Source organism: Xenopus tropicalis, chromosome 10, assembly GCF_000004195.4.
Source record: "Xenopus tropicalis strain Nigerian chromosome 10, UCB_Xtro_10.0, whole genome shotgun sequence".
NCBI classification, from domain to species: Eukaryota; Metazoa; Chordata; class Amphibia; order Anura; family Pipidae; genus Xenopus; species Xenopus tropicalis.
Genome location: NC_030686.2, coordinates 990,975 through 1,009,303, shown reverse-complemented (window position 1 = coordinate 1,009,303; position 18,329 = coordinate 990,975). Strand labels below are relative to the sequence as shown.

Sequence of the window (18,329 nt, the reverse complement as noted above, 5' to 3'; positions counted from 1 at the left end):
GCTGCAGCCGGACAGACTCCCTCTCCGGTTGGCTCAGACAGATAGGGACTGTCCCAGGGCGGCCGGTTGGCCGGTTTCCCGCCAGATTGGGCCCCTAATATAAAGCCCAGGCGGGTCCCACGGTAGAAGCCGCTGAGGTACAGTTGGGGTTAGGGTTTGAAGCCTTGGCGGGTTTGTAGTTTGGAAACTAATCAGAGTTTTATTTCTCTGACGTGCATGTGCATTCTGGGTAATGTAGTTTGTAGCTTACGTTTAGCCTACAGCCAAGATTAAAATAAAACTACAATACCCAGCATGCAATTATACACGGAAGCTCCCTTTTCTATTCCTCTTTGCTGAACCTGAAGCAGCAAAACTACAATAACCTGCAGGGACTGAGCACAGGGGGAAACATCACTCACATATTGGGCTACTGGGCTACTTTCTGTGTGGCTGTTGGCTAGCTGGGGGCTATTTTAGAACTGATACAGGATACCCTTCTTATTCACAGTAAGGGGGGATACAGGGTACCCTTCTTATTCACAGTAAGGGGGGATACAGGATACCCTTCTTATTCACAGTAAGGGGGGATACAGGATACCCTTCTTATTCACAGTAAGGGGGGATACAGGGTACCCTTCTTATTCACAGTAAGGGGGGATACAGGGTACCCTTCATATTCACAGTAAGGGCGGGATTACAGGGTACCCTTCTTATTCACAGTAAGGGGGATACAGGGTACCCTTCATATTCACATGTAAGGGGATACAGGATACCCTTCATATTCACAGTAAGGGGGGATACAGGATACCCTTCTTATTCACAGTAAGGGGGGATACAGGGTACCCTTCATATTCACAGTAAGGGGGGATACAGGGTACCCTTCATATTCACAGTAAGGGGGATTACAGGGTACCCTTCTTATTCACAGTAAAGGGGGATACAGGATACCCTTCTTATTCACAGTAAGGGGGATACAGGGTACCCTTCATATTCACAGTAAGGCGGGATACAGGGTACCCTTCATATTCACAGTAAGGGGGGGATTACAGGGTACCCTTCTTATTCACAGTAAGGGGGATACAGGCTACCCTTCATATTCACAGTAAGGGGGATACAGGATACCCTTCATATTCACAGTCAAGGGGGAACAGGATACCCTTCTTATCACAGTAAGGGGGAACAGGGTACCCTTCATATTCACAGTAAGCGGGCGGATACAGGGTACCCTTCTTATTCACAGTAAGGGGGGATACAGGATACCCTTCTTATTCACAGTAAGGGGGGATACAGGGTTACCCTTCATATTCACAGTAAGGGGGGATACAGGGTACCCTTCTTATTCACAGTAAGGGGGATACAGGGTACCCTTCATATCACAGTAAGGGGGATACAGGATACCCTTCATATTCACAGTTAAGGGGGATACAGGATACCCTTCTTATTCACAGTAAGGGGGATACAGGGTACCCTTCATATTCACAGTAAGGGGGGATACAGGGTACCCTTCATATTCACAGTAAGGGGGATACAGGGTTACCTTCTTATTCACAGTAAAAGAGCGGGATACAGGATACCCTTCTTATTCACAGTAAGGGGGATACAGGGTACCCTTCATATTCACAGTAAGGGGGGATACAGGGTACCCTTCATATTCACAGTAAGGGGGGATACAGGGTACCCTTCTTATTCACAGTAAGGGGGATACAGGGTACCCTTCATATTCACAGTAAGGGGGATACAGGATACCCTTCATATTCACAGTAAGGGGGGATACAGGATACCCTTCTTATTCACAGTAAGGGGGGATACAGGGTACCCTTCATATTCACAGTAAGGGGGGATACAGGGTACCTTCGTTATTCACAGTAAGGGGGGATACAGGGTACCCTTCTTATTCACAGTATAGGGGGAAACAGGGTACCCTTCATATTCACAGTAAGGGGGATACCAGTACCCTTCTTATTCACAGTAAGGGGGGATACAGAGTACCCTTCTTATTCACAGTAAGGGGGATACAGGGTACCCTTCTTATTCACAGTAAGGGGGATACAGGGTACCCTTCTTATTCACAGTAAGGGGGGATACAGGGTACCCTTCATATTCACAGTAAGGGGGGATACAGGGTACCCTTCTTATTCACAGTAAGGGGGGATACAGGGTACCCTTCTTATTCACAGTAAGGGGGGATACAGGGTACCCTTCTTATTCACAGTAAGGGGGGATACAGGGTACCCTTCATATTCACAGTAAGGGGATACAGGGTACCCTTCTTATTCACAGTAAGGGGGGATACAGGGTACCCTTCTTATTCACAGTAAGGGGGGATACAGGGTACCTTCATATTCACAGTAAGGGGGATACAGGGTACCCTTCATATTCACAGTAGGGGGGATACAGGGTACCCTTCTTATTCACAGTAAGGGGGGATACAGGGTACCCTTCATATTCACAGTAAGGGGGGAGTACAGGCGTACCCTTCATATTCACAGTAAGGGGGGCGATACAGGTACCTTCTTATTCACAGTAAGGGGGATACAGGTACCCTTTATATTCACAGTAAGGGGGGATACAGGGTACCCTTCATATTCACAGTAAGGGGGGATACAGGGTACCCTTCATATTCACAGTAAGGGGGATACAGGGTACCCTTCATATTCACAGTAAGGGGGGATACAGGGTACCCTTCTTATTCACAGTAAGGGGGGATACAGGGTACCCTTCTTATTCACAGTAAGGGGGGATACAGGGTACCCTTCTTATTCACAGTAAGGGGGGATACAGGTTACCCTTCATATTCACAGTAAGGGATACAGGGTACCCTTCATATTCACAGTAAGGGGGGATACAGGGTACCCTTCTTATTCACAGGTTAAGGGAATACAGGGTACCCTTCTTATTCACAGTAAGGGGGATACAGGGTACCCTTCTTATTCACAGTAAGGGGGTATACAGGGTACCCTTCATATTCACAGTAAGGGGGGATACAGGGTACCCTTCATATTCACAGTAAGGGGGGATACAGGGTACCCTTCATATTCACAGTAAGGGGGGATACAGGGTACCCTTCTTATTCACAGTAAGGGGGGATATAGCGTACCCTTCTTATTCACAGTAAGGGGGATACAGCGTACCCTTCTTATTCACAGTAAGGGGGGGATACAGGGTACCCTTCTTATTCACAGTAAGGGGGGATACAGCGTACCCTTCTTATTCACAGTAAGGGGGGATACAGGGTACCCTTCTTATTCACAGTAAGGGGGGATACAGGGTACCCTTCATATTCACAGTAAGGGGGGATACAGGGTACCCTTCTTATTCACAGTAAGGGGGGATACAGGGTACCCTTCTTATTTACAGTAAGGGGGGATACAGGATACCCTTCATATCTCACCAGTAAGGGGGGATACAGCGTACCAGATGACACACAGCCATATTAAGGAACCTGGAAGCCTCACATATTTAACAGGGATGGGTTTAGCACAGGGGGACGGGTTGGGCACAGAGGGGAGGTGTTTGGCACTGTACAGTATCAGAAGGCAGATGATTTGAGCATCCCAAAGGCATCATGCCCCTCCCACTGTAGAAGCAAGCCCTGCCCCCCAGTACCACTGCCTATAAATATCCCCCCCCTCCCTCTCCCCCACCCCGACCTGCTGCTGAGTCAGAAACCAGCTCTGAGCTCTGCGGCACTGCAGCACCGACACCGGCAGCTCCATCTGCACCCACCCAGCCGCTCCCTCCAGCACCATGGCCAGCACCCTCTCAGGTACCTACCCCTCCAGCACCATGGCCAGCACCCTCTCAGGTACCTACCCCTCCAGCCAGGGCACCCTCTCAGGTACCTACCCCTCCAGCACCATGGCCAGCACCCTCTCAGGTACCTACCCCTCCAGCACCATGGCCAGCACCGTCTCAGGTACCTACCCCTCCAGCACCATGGCCAGCACCCTCTCAGGTACCTACCCCTCCAGCACCATGGCCAGCACCCTCTCAGGTACCTACCCCTCCAGCCAGGGCACCCTCTCAGGTACCTACCCCTCCAGCACCATGTCCAGCACCCTCTCAGGTACCTACCCCTCCAGCCAGGGCACCCTCTCAGGTACCTACCCCTCCAGCTACCATGGCCAGCACCCTCTCAGGTACCTACCCCTCCAGCCAGGGCACCCTCTCAGGTACCTACCCCTACAGCACCATGGCCAGCACCCTCTCAGGTACCTACCCCTCCAGCCAGGGCACCCTCTCAGGTACCTACCCCTCCAGCACCATGGCCAGCACCCTCTCAGGTACCTACCCCTCCAGCCAGGGCACCCTCTCAGGTACCTACCCCTCCAGCACCATGGCCAGCACCCTCTCAGGTACCTACCCCTCCAGCACCATGGCCAGCACCCTCTCAGGTACCTACCCCTCCAGCACCATGGCCAGCACCCTCTCAGGTACCTACCCCTCCAGCCAGGGCCACCCTCTCAGGTACCTACCCCTCCAGCACCATGTCCAGCACCCTCTCAGGTACCTACCCCTCCAGCCAGGGCACCCTCTCAGGTACCTACCCCTCCAGCACCATGGCCAGCACCCTCTCAGGTACCTACCCCTCCAGCCAGGGCACCCTCTCAGGTACCTACCCCTACAGCACCATGGCCAGCACCCTCTCAGGTACCTTACCCCTCCAGCCAGGGCACCCTCTCAGGTACCTACCCCTCCAGCACCATGGCCAGCACCCTCTCAGGTACCTACCCCTCCAGCCAGGGCACCCTCTCAGGTACCTTTACCCCTCCAGCACCATGGCCAGCACCCTCTCAGGTACCTACCCCTCCAGCCAGGGCACCCTCTCAGGTACCTACCCCTCCAGCACCATGGCCAGCACCCTCTCAGGTACCTACCCCTCCAGCCAGGGCACCCTCTCAGGTACCTACCCCTCCAGCACCATCTCAGGTACCTACCCCTCCAGCCAGGGCACCCTCTCAGGTACCTACCCCTACAGCACCATGGCCAGCACCCTCTCAGGTACCTACCCCTCCAGCCAGGGCACCCTCTCAGGTACCTACCCCTCCAGCACCATGGCCAGCACCCTCTCAGGTACCTACCCCTCCAGCCAGGGCACCCTCTCAGGTACCTACCCCTACAGCACCATGGCCAGCACCCTCTCAGGTACCTACCCCTCCAGCCAGGGCACCCTCTCAGGTACCTACCCGTACAGCACCATGGCCAGCACCCTCTCAGGTACCTACCCCTACAGCACCATGGCCAGCACCCTCTCAGGTACCTACCCCTACAGCACCATGGCCAGCACCCTCTCAGGTACCTACCCCTACAGCACCATGGCCAGCACCCTCTCAGGTACCTACCCCTACAGCCTGGGGCAGTGCAGCTCATTATATCTGCTGGGCACCACCAGGGGGCACTTCAAGAGGCAAGGGGGCTGGGGATTGTCTACAGTCCAGACATGGGATATATTTCACCCGCACTCAGTATATTCTATCCTTTTGTATATAACATCCATTCTGTGATTCCATGGATATAATATCAACTCAATATCAAATCAATCAATAATGTATTCCCCTGCTAGAGCTGTACATGATATATACCCTCCTCTCAGTGTATATTCCCCCAGTACTGTACATGATATATACCCCCCTCTCAGTGTATATTCCCCCAGTACTGTACATGTTTTATACCCCCCTCTCAGTGTATATTCCCCCAGTACTGTACATGATATATACCCCCCTCTCAGTGTATATTCCCCAGTACTGTACATGATATATACCCCCTCTCAGTGTATATTCCCCAGTACTGTACATGATATATACCCCCCTCTCAGTGTATATTCCCCCAGTACTGTACATGATATATACCCCCCTCTCAGTGTGTATTCCCCCAGTACTGTACATGATATATACCCCCCTCTGTGTATATTCCCCAGTACTGTACATAATATATACCCCCCTCTCAGTGTATATTCCCCCAGTACTGTACATGATATTACCCCCCTCTCAGTGTATATTCCCCCAGTACTGTACATGATATATACCCCTCTCTCAGTGTATATTCCCCTCTCGCTGTATATTCCCAGTTACTGTACATAATATATACCCCCCTCTCAGTGTATATTCCCCCAGTACTGTACATGATATATACCCCCCTCTCAGTGTATATTCCCCCAGTACTGTACATGATATATACCCCCCTCTCAGTGTATATTCCCCCAGTACTGTACATGATATATACCCCCCTCTCAGTGTATATTCCCCAGCTACTGTACATGATATATACCCCCCTCTCAGTGTAATATCCCCTCTCAGTGTATATTCCCCAGTACTGTACATATTATATATACCCCCCTCTCAGTGTATATTCCCCCAGTACTGTACATGATATATACCCCCCTCTCAGTGTATATTCCCCAGTACTGTACATGATATATACCCCCCTCTCAGTGTATATTCCCCCAGTACTGTACATGATATATACCCCCCTCTCAGTGTATATTCCCCCAGTACTGTACATGATATATACCCCCCTCTCAGTGTATATCCCCAGTACTGTACATGATATATACCCTCCTCTCAGTGTATATTCCCCATACTGTACATGATATATACCCTCCTCTCAGTGTATATTCCCCAGTACTGTACATGATATATACCCCCCTCTCAGTGTATATTCCCCCAGTACTGTACATGATATATACCCCCCTCTCAGTGTATATTCCCCCAGTACTGTACATGATATATACCCTCCTCTCAGTGTATATTCCCCCAGTACTGTACATGATATATACCCCCTCTCATGCTATATTTCCCCTCTCAGTGTATATTTCCCCAGTACTGTACATGATATATTACCCCTCTCAGTGTATATTCCCCCAGTACTGTACATGATATATACCCCCCTCTCAGTGTATATTCCCCCAGTACTGTACATGATATATTCCCCCCTCTCAGTGTATATATTCCCCAGTACTGTACATGATATATACCCCCCTCTCAGTGTATATTCCCCCAGTACTGTACATGATATATACCCTCCTCTCAGTGTATATTCCCCCCAGTACTGTACATGATATATACCCTCCTCTCAGTGTATATTCCCCCAGTACTGTACATGATATATACCCCCCTCTCAGTGTATATTCCCCCAGTACTGTACATGATATATTCCCCCCTCTCAGTGTATATTCCCCCAGTACTGTACATGATATATCTTCCCCCTCTCAGTGTATATTCCCCAGTACTGTACATGATATATACCCTCCTCTCAGTGTATATTCCCCCAGTACTGTACATGATATATACCCCCCTCTCAGTGTATATTCCCCCAGTACTGTACATGATATATACCCCCCTCTCAGTGTATATTCCCCCAGTACTGTACATGATATATACCCCCTCTCAGTGTATATTGTATACCCCCCTCTCAGTATATCCCTCTCAGTGTATATCCCCAGTACTGTACATAATATATACCCCCCTTCAGTGTATATTCCCCCAGTACTGTACATGATATATACCCCCCTCTCAGTGTATATTCCCCAGTACTGTACATGATATAGACCCCCCTCTCAGTGTATATTCCCCCAGTACTGTACATGATATATACCCCCCTCTCAGTGTATATTCCCCCAGTACTGTACATGATATATACCCCCCTCTCAGTGTATATTCCCCCAGTACTGTACATGATATATACCCCCCTCTCAGTGTATATTCCCCCAGTACTGTACATGATATATTCCCCCCTCTCAGTGTATATTCCCCCAGTACTGTACATGATATATACCCCTCTCAGTGTATATTCCCCCCAGTACTGTACATGATATATACCCCCCTCTCAGTGTATATTCCCCCAGTACTGTACATGATATATACCCCTCTCAGTGTATATTCCCCCAGTACTGTACATGAATATACCCCCCTCTCAGTGTATATTCCCCAGTACTGTACATGATATATACCCCCTCTCAGTGTATATTCCCCCAGTACTGTACATGATATATACCCCCCTCTCAGTGTATATTCCCCAGTACTGTACATGATATATACCCCCCTCTCAGTGTATATTCCCCCAGTACTGTACATGATATATTCCCCCCTCTCAGTGTATATTCCCCCAGTACTGTACATGATATATACCCCCCTCTCAGTGTATATTCCCCCAGTACTGTACATGATATATACCCCCCTCTCAGTGTATATTCCCCCAGTACTGTACATGATATATTCCCCCCTCTCAGTGTATATTCCCCAGTACTGTACATGATATATACCCCCTCTCAGTGTATATTCCCCAGTACTGTACATGATATATTCCCCCCTCTCAGTGTATATTCCCCCAGTACTGTACATGATATATACCCCCCTCTCAGTGTATATTCCCCCAGTACTGTAGATATTCCCCCTCTAGTGTATATCCCAGTACTGTAATGATATATACCCCCCTCTCAGTGTATATTCCCCCCAGTACTGTACATGATATATACCCCCTCTCAGTGTATATTCCCCCAGTACTGTACATGTACCCCCCCTCTCAGTGTATATTATGTACATGATATATACCCCCCTCTCCAGTGTATATTCCCCCAGTACTGTACATGATATATACCCCCTCTCAGTGTATATTCCCCATGTATCAGTGTATATTCCCCCAGTACTGTACATGATATATACCCCTCTCTCAGTGTATATTCCCCCCAGTACTGTACATGATATATACCCCCCTCTCAGTGTATATTCCCCAGTACTGTACATGATATATACCCCCCTCTCAGTGTATATTCCCCCAGTACTGTACATGATATATACCCCTCTCAGTGTATATTCCCCCAGTACTGTACATGCAGTGTATATTCCCCCAGTATGTACATGACCCCCCTCTCAGTGTATATTCCCCCAGTACTGTACATGATATATACCCCCCTCTCAGTGTATATTCCCCCAGTACTGTACATGATATATACCCCCCTCTCAGTGTATATATATTTAGTGTTGCCAGGCTGGCATTACAGCTGCCAGTGGGCATTTGAGGCTGAGGGTTGGGGCCAGAGCTTGGCACCCCTGGGGCAGGTTTTATAGAATCAGGATAATTAGAGAAGGACAATCGGTTTGATGTCAGGGTGTGTGGCCCTTGGCAATCTGCCCATATGGGACGGGGGCCCCTGTGCCAGTAGCCGGGGGCTGAATGGTTATGAATTCAGTTCTACTTTGGGTGCAGTCGGCACGAGGTATTTATACATTACATTTATAGAAATAGATCCGGGATTGTATCACGGTGCCTATTCCTCACAGGGTATTCCAACAGCCAATGGAGGCCAACTGTACTCACTGGCCAATCAGAGGAGCTGATGGGAAGAAACCGGTGACTGGGGACCTCTGCCAGTAAAGGAGTTATTTCTCTTGGAAACATGGTGGGCGGGGAGCTTACGGTTCAAGACTCCTGGATCACTCACCCCAACATTTGTACCCCCCACCTCTCAGCAGGTTCCCCCGTGGCTGCCGGCTCTCAGACCCACAGGCGTTTGGATGATTTCATTGTTACCTGCGCTCAGTGTGGGAGGAGCAGACAGACAGGGGCCCTTGTGCATTGACCCCAAGCAAACAACCCCCCCCGGGACACTCCTCTACTCTATCTCAGTACAACCCAAGCTCCATTACTAAGCCTGGACCCAACTGGGTTTCTTGGTAGAACCCTTCAGCTGGGGTGGGAGGCACCAAAAATTCCTTCAATGAATAATTGAGAGTGGCATGGTCACTGGTTGAGCCAATCAGCTGGGGTGGGAGGCAACCAATGAGCTTCCAATGAAGTAATGAGCGGCAGGGTATTTGGTTGGGCCAATCAGCTGGGGTGGGAGGCAACCAATGAGCCGCCAATGAAGTAGTGAGTGGCAGGGTATTTGGTTGAGCCAATCAGCTGGGGTAGGAGGCAAAATACTGAGAGTGGCAGGGTATTTGGTGACCAATCACTGGGTGGGAGGCACCAATGAGCCTCCAATGAAGTAGTGAGTGGCAGGGGTATTTGGTTGAGCCAATCAGCTGGGGTGGGAGGCAACCAATGAGCCTCCAATGAAGTAGTGAGTGGCAGGGTATTTGGTTGAGCCAATCAGCTGGGGTGGGAGGCAACCAATGAGCCTCCAATGAAGTAGTGAGTGGCAGGGTATTTGGTTGAGCCAATCAGCTGGGGTGGGAGGCAACCAATGAGCCTCCAATGAAGTAGTGAGTGGCAGGGTATTTGGTTGAGCCAATCAGCTGGGGTGGGAGGCAACCAATGAGCCTCCAATGAAGTAGTGAGTGGCAGGGTATTTGGTTGAGCCAATCAGCTGGGGTGGGAGGCAACCAATGAGCCTCCAATGAAGTAATGAGCGGCAGGGTATTTGGTTGAGCCAATCAGCTGGGGTGGGAGGCAACCAATGAGCCTCCAATGAAGTAGTGAGTGGCAGGGTATTTGGTTGAGCCAATCAGCTGGGGTAGGAGGCAAACAACGAGCTTCCAGTTAAATACTGAGAGTGGCAGGGTATTTGGTTGAGCCAATCAGCTGGGGTGGGAGGCAACCAATGAGCCTCCAATGCAGTAGTGAGTGGCAGGGTATTTGGTTGAGCCAATCAGCTGGGGTGGGAGGCAACCAATGAGCTTCCAGTTAAATAATGAGAGTGGCTGGGTAATTGTTGTGTAAGTAAACTATGGGTGGGAAGCAGCCAACGAGGAGCCAATGAAGGTGTGAGAGGGTTTGGTTTTGTGCCAATGAGACAAACAGGACTATGACTCTGGCAAGGCCGGTAGTTAGAAGATCTGGCACAAAAGTATTCCAGGCTCCTATTTCCCTAGTAGCCCCCTATAGGTTGTGCCTACAGCTGGAGGCGTGGCCAGTAACTCGAGTTCTTCTCTTGCAGCCTACAAGGAAAAGATGAAGGAACTTTCTATGATAGACATGATCTGCTCTTGCCTCTACTCCCAGCCTCTTCCCAAGACTGTCTATCAGTTTGAAGGTCAGTAATTGGTCATTCCCATTCTATTAGCACAGCCCAGCCAATCATAGACCAGAGCCCATTCCCTTCATAGACTTTGTTACTTTATTCCCATAAGTTGTATGAGGTCTCAACTCATTGTTGCTGCCCCCCACGTGGCCCAGGTAGTGGTCTGTCCAATTCACTGAGGTGTGTTCCTTCACAGACATGGAGGTCAAGCAGCTGAATAAAAGGGCATCGGGGCAGAGTTTTGAAGTTATTTTGAAGCCCCCCACAGACTTATCCCCCGAGAGTCCTCCTCTCACCACCTCGCCCACAAAGAAGGACATTTCCTTGGAGGAACTTCAGAAGAGACTGGAAGCTGCTGAGGAGAGGAGGAAGGTCAGTATGATGGACGCTTACACCTCCACTTTAGGGTTCCAAATATCGGGGTCCAAAGTTCTGTTACCAACAGACCAAGGTTGGCAATTGGGTTATTTTGGCCATAGAGGCTGTTGTAATAGGACAATAAAGCTGTCCAAACACAGAAAGATCCATTTGTTTGGAAAGGTTCCCCAGGTGGTGGCCCAAATGGGGCTTATTGAATAATTTGGCACTGGGCAATGGCATCATAACAGGGACCCAAAAATTGCCTTTTAATCTTCTAAATGTGTTTGATGGGGCAGATCCAGGAGGCTCAGGTACTGAAGCAGCTGTCGGAAAAGAGAGAGCACGAGAGGAACGTTCTTCACCGGGCCATAGAGGACAACAACAGCTTCAGCAGGATTGCCGAGGAGAAGCTGAACTACAAGATGGAACTGAGCCAGGAGATCAGAGATGCAAACCTAGCTGCCCTGAAGGAGCGTCTCCGGGAGAAGGTAGGAGCCCATGGCCTCTCGTGCCGGAGACAGACTGGTTAGACAGCCTTAGGTATAGACTACTGGTCAGATGTTCCTATGGAGACCTTATTTCCAATGATCATGGCCACGTTCCTATCACTCTTCCTACTCATCACTTGGCCAAACATTTGTGCAGATCCCTGGCCATAGACTCAGTAAGATCCTATCTGCAGATCCCTGGCCATAGACTCAGTAAGATCCTATCTGCAGATCCCTGGCCATAGACACAGTAAGATCCTATCTGCAGTTCCCTGGCCATAGGCACAGTAAGATCCTATCTGCAGATCCCTGGCCATAGACTCAGTAAGATCCTATCTGCAGATCCCTGGCCATAGACACAGTAAGATCCTATCTGCAGTTCCCTGGCCATAGGCACAGTAAGATCCTATCTGCAGATCCCTGGCCATAGACACAGTAAGATCCTATCTGCAGATCCCTGGCCATAGACACAGTAAGATCCTATCTGCAGTTCCCTGGCCATAGACACAGTAAGATCCTATCTGCAGATCCCTGGCCATAGATACAGTAAGATCCTATCTGCAGATCCCTGGCCATAGATACAGTAAGATCCTATCTGCAGATCCCTGGCCATAGACTCAGTAAGATCCTATCTGCAGATCCCTGGCCATAGAAACAGTAAGATCCTATCTGCAGATCCCTGGCCATAGACACAGTAAGATCCTGTCTGCAGATCCCTGGCTATAGACTCAGTAAGATCCTATCCGCAGATCCCTGGCCATAGACTCAATAAGATCCTATCCGCAGATCCCTGGCCATAGACACATAAGATCCTATCCGCAGATCCCTGGCCATAGACACAGTAAGATCCTATCCGCAGATCCCTGGCCATAGACACCTAAGATCCTATCTGCAGATCCCTGGCCATAGACTCAGTAAGATCCTATCTGCAGATCCCTGGCCATAGACTCAGTAAGATCCTATCCGCAGATCCCTGGCCATAGACACAGTAAGATCCTATCCGCAGATCCCTGGCCATAGACACAGTAAGATCCTATCTGCAGATCCCTGGCCATAGACACAGTAAGATCCTATCTGCAGATCCCTGGCCATAGACACAGTAAGGACCTGTCTGCAGATCCCTGGCCATAGACACATAAATCCTTCTGAGTCCCTGGCCATAGACACATAAGATCCTATCTGGCAGATCCCTGGCCATAGACCACAGTAAGATCCTATCTGCAGATCCCTGGCCATAGGCACAGTAAGATCCTATCTGCAGATCCCTGGCCATAGACACAGTAAGATCCTATCTGCAGATCCCTGGCCATAGACACATAAGATCCTATCTGCAGATCCCTGGCCATAGACACAGTAAGATCCTATCCACAGATCCCTGGCCATAGGCACAGTAAGATCCTATCTGCAGATCCCTGGCCATAGACACAGTAAGATCCTATCTGCAGATCCCTGGCCATAGACACAGTAAGATCCTATCTGCAGATCCCTGGCCATAGACTCAGTAAGATCCTATCTGCAGATCCCTGGCCATAGACACAACTGGATCTTATGTGGAGGGGCCTGACACTGTGGGATCCCAGAGGGAGGTCCTTATTGGTTGGTTCTGGTCCGTGGATCTCACACAGCCGTTGGTGTATTTGCAGGAGCTCCATGCAGCAGAAGTTCGCAGGAACAAGGAGCAGCGAGAGGAGATGTCTGGATAAGAACTAATTGCAAGCTTCCCTGCCAAGTCATGACAAAAACAAAACTCTTTCACCTCCGTGCACCCCCATAAGTCTGCCCTTGGGCAATGTTCATGTGACTCTCACCCCGTCCCACCCCCTCCTTGCCAGGGGGAGCCCTAGGAACCCACCATTTGCACCCCCACCATTGCCCATTCCCATTAGACCTCCCCAGAGCCGGGGGTTCCCCGCCCCCCACATTCGGAAGGTGTTGGTGCTTATGGGGGGGGGGCAGTAGTAGTCACTCTGTGTAGCTTGTTAGACTCACTTTCGGTGGCCGGCTGTCTCACGTAGCTGCTAGGACTCTCGCTCTGTCCATTGGCGCTGGTTCTCTCGCTGACACTCGGCGAGACTCCCGCTGAATGTATCTGTACACTGGCTGCTCAATAAACACGTTACTACTGAGTCGCTCACATGTCCCATATGTAGGGTGCTCACTGGGGAAACTGGGGAGACACCCCCCCCCCGGGGGGCCCCCAATAAGGAGAATAATGGTAACACTCAACGTCACGTATGAACCACGCAATGACGCTGCCCGTGGCCAACCTACCCCTGCAAACATGGACGGTGGGTGCAAGATATCGGGGAGTGCGGAGATGGGGGAACCGCCATGTCCTGGAGCTGAAATCAGTGGCCGCCATGAGCCCCCCCCCATCCCTCCAGCGACAGTTGGGGGAATAAGGTTCCCTACATGGGGTACATAGAATTGCCCCTGCCTCCCCACAGCACATTGGGAGAAGAGTTTAGCACTGGGGCACTTACAGTTCCCTACATGGGGTATCAGTGTGTGTATGGGGGGGCAGGGATATTAGTGTATGGGAATCTTGCACACGTATGTATATGTGAGACTCACTACATGGGGTATCAGTGTGTGTATGGGGGGGCAGGGATATTAGTGTATGGGAATCTTGCACACGTATGTATATGTGAGACTCACTACATGGGGTATCAGTGTGTGTATGGGGGGGGGGGATATTAGTGTATGGGAATCTTGCACACGTATGTATATGTGAGACTCACTACATGGGGTATCAGTGTGTGTATGGGGGGGCAGGGATATTAGTGTATGGGAATCTTGCACACGTATGTATATGTGAGACTCACTACATGGGGTATCAGTGTGTGTATGGGGGGCAGGGATATTAGTGTATGGGAATCTTGCACACGTATGTATATGTGAGACTCACTACATGGGGTATCAGTGTGTGTATGGGGGGGGGGGATATTAGTGTATGGAATCTTGCACACGTATGTATATGTGAGACTCACTACATGGGGTATCAGTGTGTGTATGGGGGGGGGATATTAGTGTATGGGAATCTTGCACACGTATGTATATGTGAGACTCACTACATGGGGTATCAGTGTGTGTATGGGGGGGGGGATATTAGTGTATGGGAATCTTGCACACGTATGTATATGTGAGACTCACTACATGGGGTATCAGTGTGTGTATGGGGGGGCAGGGATATTAGTGTATGGGAATCTTGCACACGTATGTATATGTGAGACTCACTACATGGGGTATCAGTGTGTGTATGGGGGGCAGGGATATTAGTGTATGGGAATCTTGCACACGTATGTGTATGTGAGACTCACTACATGGGGTATCAGTGTGTGTATGGGGGGGGGATATTAGTGTATGGGAATCTTGCACACGTATGTGTATGTGAGACTCACTACATGGGGTATCAGTGTGTGTATGGGGGGGGGCAGGGATATTAGTGTATGGGAATCTTGCACACGTATGTATATGTGAGACTCACTACATGGGGTATCAGTGTGTGTATGGGGGGGGGATATTAGTGTATGGAATCTTGCACACGTATGTATATGTGAGACTCACTACATGGGGTATCAGTGTGTGTATGGGGGGGCAGGGATATTAGTGTATGGGAATCTTGCACACGTATGTATATGTGAGACTCACTACATGGGGTATCAGTGTGTGTATGGGGGGGGGATATTAGTGTATGGGAATCTTGCACACGTATGTGTATGTGAGACTCACTACATGGGGTATCAGTGTGTGTATGGGGGGGCAGGGATATTAGTGTATGGGAATCTTGCACACGTATGTATATGTGAGACTCACTACATGGGGTATCAGTGTGTGTATGGGGGGGGGGGGATATTAGTGTATGGGAATCTTGCACACGTATGTGTATGTGAGACTCACTACATGGGGTATCAGTGTGTGTATGGGGGGGGGCAGGGATATTAGTGTATGGGAATCTTGCACACGTATGTATATGTGAGACTCACTACATGGGGTATCAGTGTGTGTATGGGGGGGGGGATATTAGTGTATGGGAATCTTGCACACGTATGTATATGTGAGACTCACTACATGGGGTATCAGTGTGTGTATGGGGGGGGGGATATTAGTGTATGGGAATCTTGCACACGTATGTATATGTGAGACTCACTACATGGGGTATCAGTGTGTGTATGGGGGGGGGGATATTAGTGTATGGGAATCTTGCACACGTATGTATATGTGAGACTCACTACATGGGGTATCAGTGTGTGTATGGGGGGGGGGGATATTAGTGTATGGGAATCTTGCACACGTATGTGTATGTGAGACTCACTACATGGGGTATCAGTGTGTGTATGGGGGGGCAGGGATATTAGTGTATGGGAATCTTGCACACGTATGTATATGTGAGACTCACTACATGGGGTATCAGTGTGTGTATGGGGGGGGGGGATATTAGTGTATGGGAATCTTGCACACGTATGTATATGTGAGACTCACTACATGGGGTATCAGTGTGTGTATGGGGGGGGGGATATTAGTGTATGGGAATCTTGCACACGTATGTATATGTGAGACTCACTACATGGGGTATCAGTGTGTGTATGGGGGGGGGGATATTAGTGTATGGGAATCTTGCACACGTATGTATATGTGAGACTCACTACATGGGGTATCAGTGTGTGTATGGGGGGCAGGGATATTAGTGTATGGGAATCTTGCACACGTATGTATATGTGAGACTCACTACATGGGGTATCAGTGTGTGTATGGGGGGGGGGGATATTAGTGTATGGGAATCTTGCACACGTATGTATATGTGAGACTCACTACATGGGGTATCAGTGTGTGTATGGGGGAGGGATATTAGTGTATGGGAATCTTGCACACGTATGTATATGTGAGACTCACTACATGGGGTATCAGTGTGTGTATGGGGGGGAGGGATATTAGTGTATGGGAATCTTGCACACGTATGTGTATGTGAGACTCACTACATGGGGTATCAGTGTGTGTATGGGGGGGCAGGGATATTAGTGTATGGGAATCTTGCACACGTATGTATATGTGAGACTCACTACATGGGGTATCAGTGTGTGTATGGGGGGGGCAGGGATATTAGTGTATGGGAATCTTGCACACGTATGTATATGTGAGACTCACTACATGGGGTATCAGTGTGTGTATGGGGGGCAGGGATATTAGTGTATGGGAATCTTGCACACGTATGTATATGTGAGACTCACTACATGGGGTATCAGTGTGTGGCATGGGGGGGGATATTAGTGTATGGGAATCTTGCACACGTATGTATTATGTGAGACTCACTACATGGGGTATCAGTGTGTGTATGGGGGCAGGGATATTAGTGTATGGGAATCTTGCACACGTATGTATATGTGAGACTCACTACATGGGGTATCAGTGTGTGTATGGGGGGGGGATATTAGTGTATGGGAATCTTGCACACGTATGTATATGTGAGACTCACTACATGGGGTATCAGTGTGTGTATGGGGGGGCAGGGATATTAGTGTATGGGAATCTTGCACACGTATGTGTATGTGAGACTCACTACATGGGGTATCAGTGTGTGTATGGGGGGGCAGGGATATTAGTGTATGGGAATCTTGCACACGTATGTTATGTGAGACTCACTACATGGGGTATCAGTGTGTGTTATGGGGGGGGGATATTAGTGTATGGGAATCTTGCACACGTATGTATATGTGAGACTCACTACATGGGGTATCAGTGTGTGTATGGGGGGGGATATTAGTGTATGGGAATCTTGCACACGTATGTATATGTGAGACTCACTACATGGGGTATCAGTGTGTGTATGGGGGGCAGGGATATTAGTGTATGGGAATCTTGCACACGTATGTATATGTGAGACTCACTACATGGGGTATCAGTGTGTGTATGGGGGGGGGGATATTTAGTGTATGGGAATCTTGCACACGTATGTATATGTGAGACTCACTACATGGGGTATCAGTGTGTGTATGGGGGGGGAATATTAGTGTATGGGAATCTTGCACACGTATGTGTATGTGAGACTCACTACATGGGGTATCAGTGTGTGGTATGGGGGGGCAGGGATATTAGTGTATGGGAATCTTGCACACGTATGTGTATGTGAGACTCACTACATGGGGTATCAGTGTGTGTATGGGGGGGGGGATATTAGTGTATGGGAATCTTGCACACGTATGGTATGTGAGACTCACTACATGGGGTATCAGTGTGTGTATGGGGGGGCAGGGATATTAGTGTATGGGAATCTTGCACACGTATGTATATGTGAGACTCACTACATGGGGTATCAGTGTGTGTATGGGGGGGGGATATTAGTGTATGGGAATCTTGCACACGTATGTATATGTGAGACTCACTACATGGGGTATCAGTGTGTGTATGGGGGGGGGGATATTAGTGTATGGGAATCTTGCACACGTATGTATATGTGAGACTCACTACATGGGGTATCAGTGTGTGTATGGGGGGGCAGGGATATTAGTGTATGGGAATCTTGCACACGTATGTGTATGTGA

The 18,329-nt window shown here is 49.3% G+C and overlaps 1 protein-coding gene across 5 annotated transcripts; it reads left to right on the top strand.

The window, feature by feature from the left end:
• Positions 1 to 14: 14 nt before the first annotated feature.
• Positions 15 to 13,916, top strand: stmn3 (stathmin 3). Of its 5 annotated transcripts, none has more exons than NM_001078859.1 (5): positions 15 to 137; positions 10,859 to 10,954; positions 11,139 to 11,314; positions 11,599 to 11,790; positions 13,434 to 13,916. In NM_001078859.1, exons 2-5 carry the CDS (start codon positions 10,873 to 10,875, stop codon positions 13,491 to 13,493), a joined length of 510 nt encoding a protein of 169 aa, NP_001072327.1. In that variant the 5' UTR covers positions 15 to 137; positions 10,859 to 10,872; the 3' UTR covers positions 13,494 to 13,916. The 5 variants fall into 5 exon arrangements, with proteins under 5 accessions (NP_001072327.1, XP_031750023.1, XP_031750021.1 ...); XM_031894163.1 differs by lacking the exon at positions 15 to 137 and adding an exon at positions 3,623 to 3,748; XM_031894161.1 differs by lacking the exon at positions 15 to 137 and adding an exon at positions 4,612 to 4,632.
• Positions 13,917 to 18,329: the final 4,413 nt, after the last annotated feature.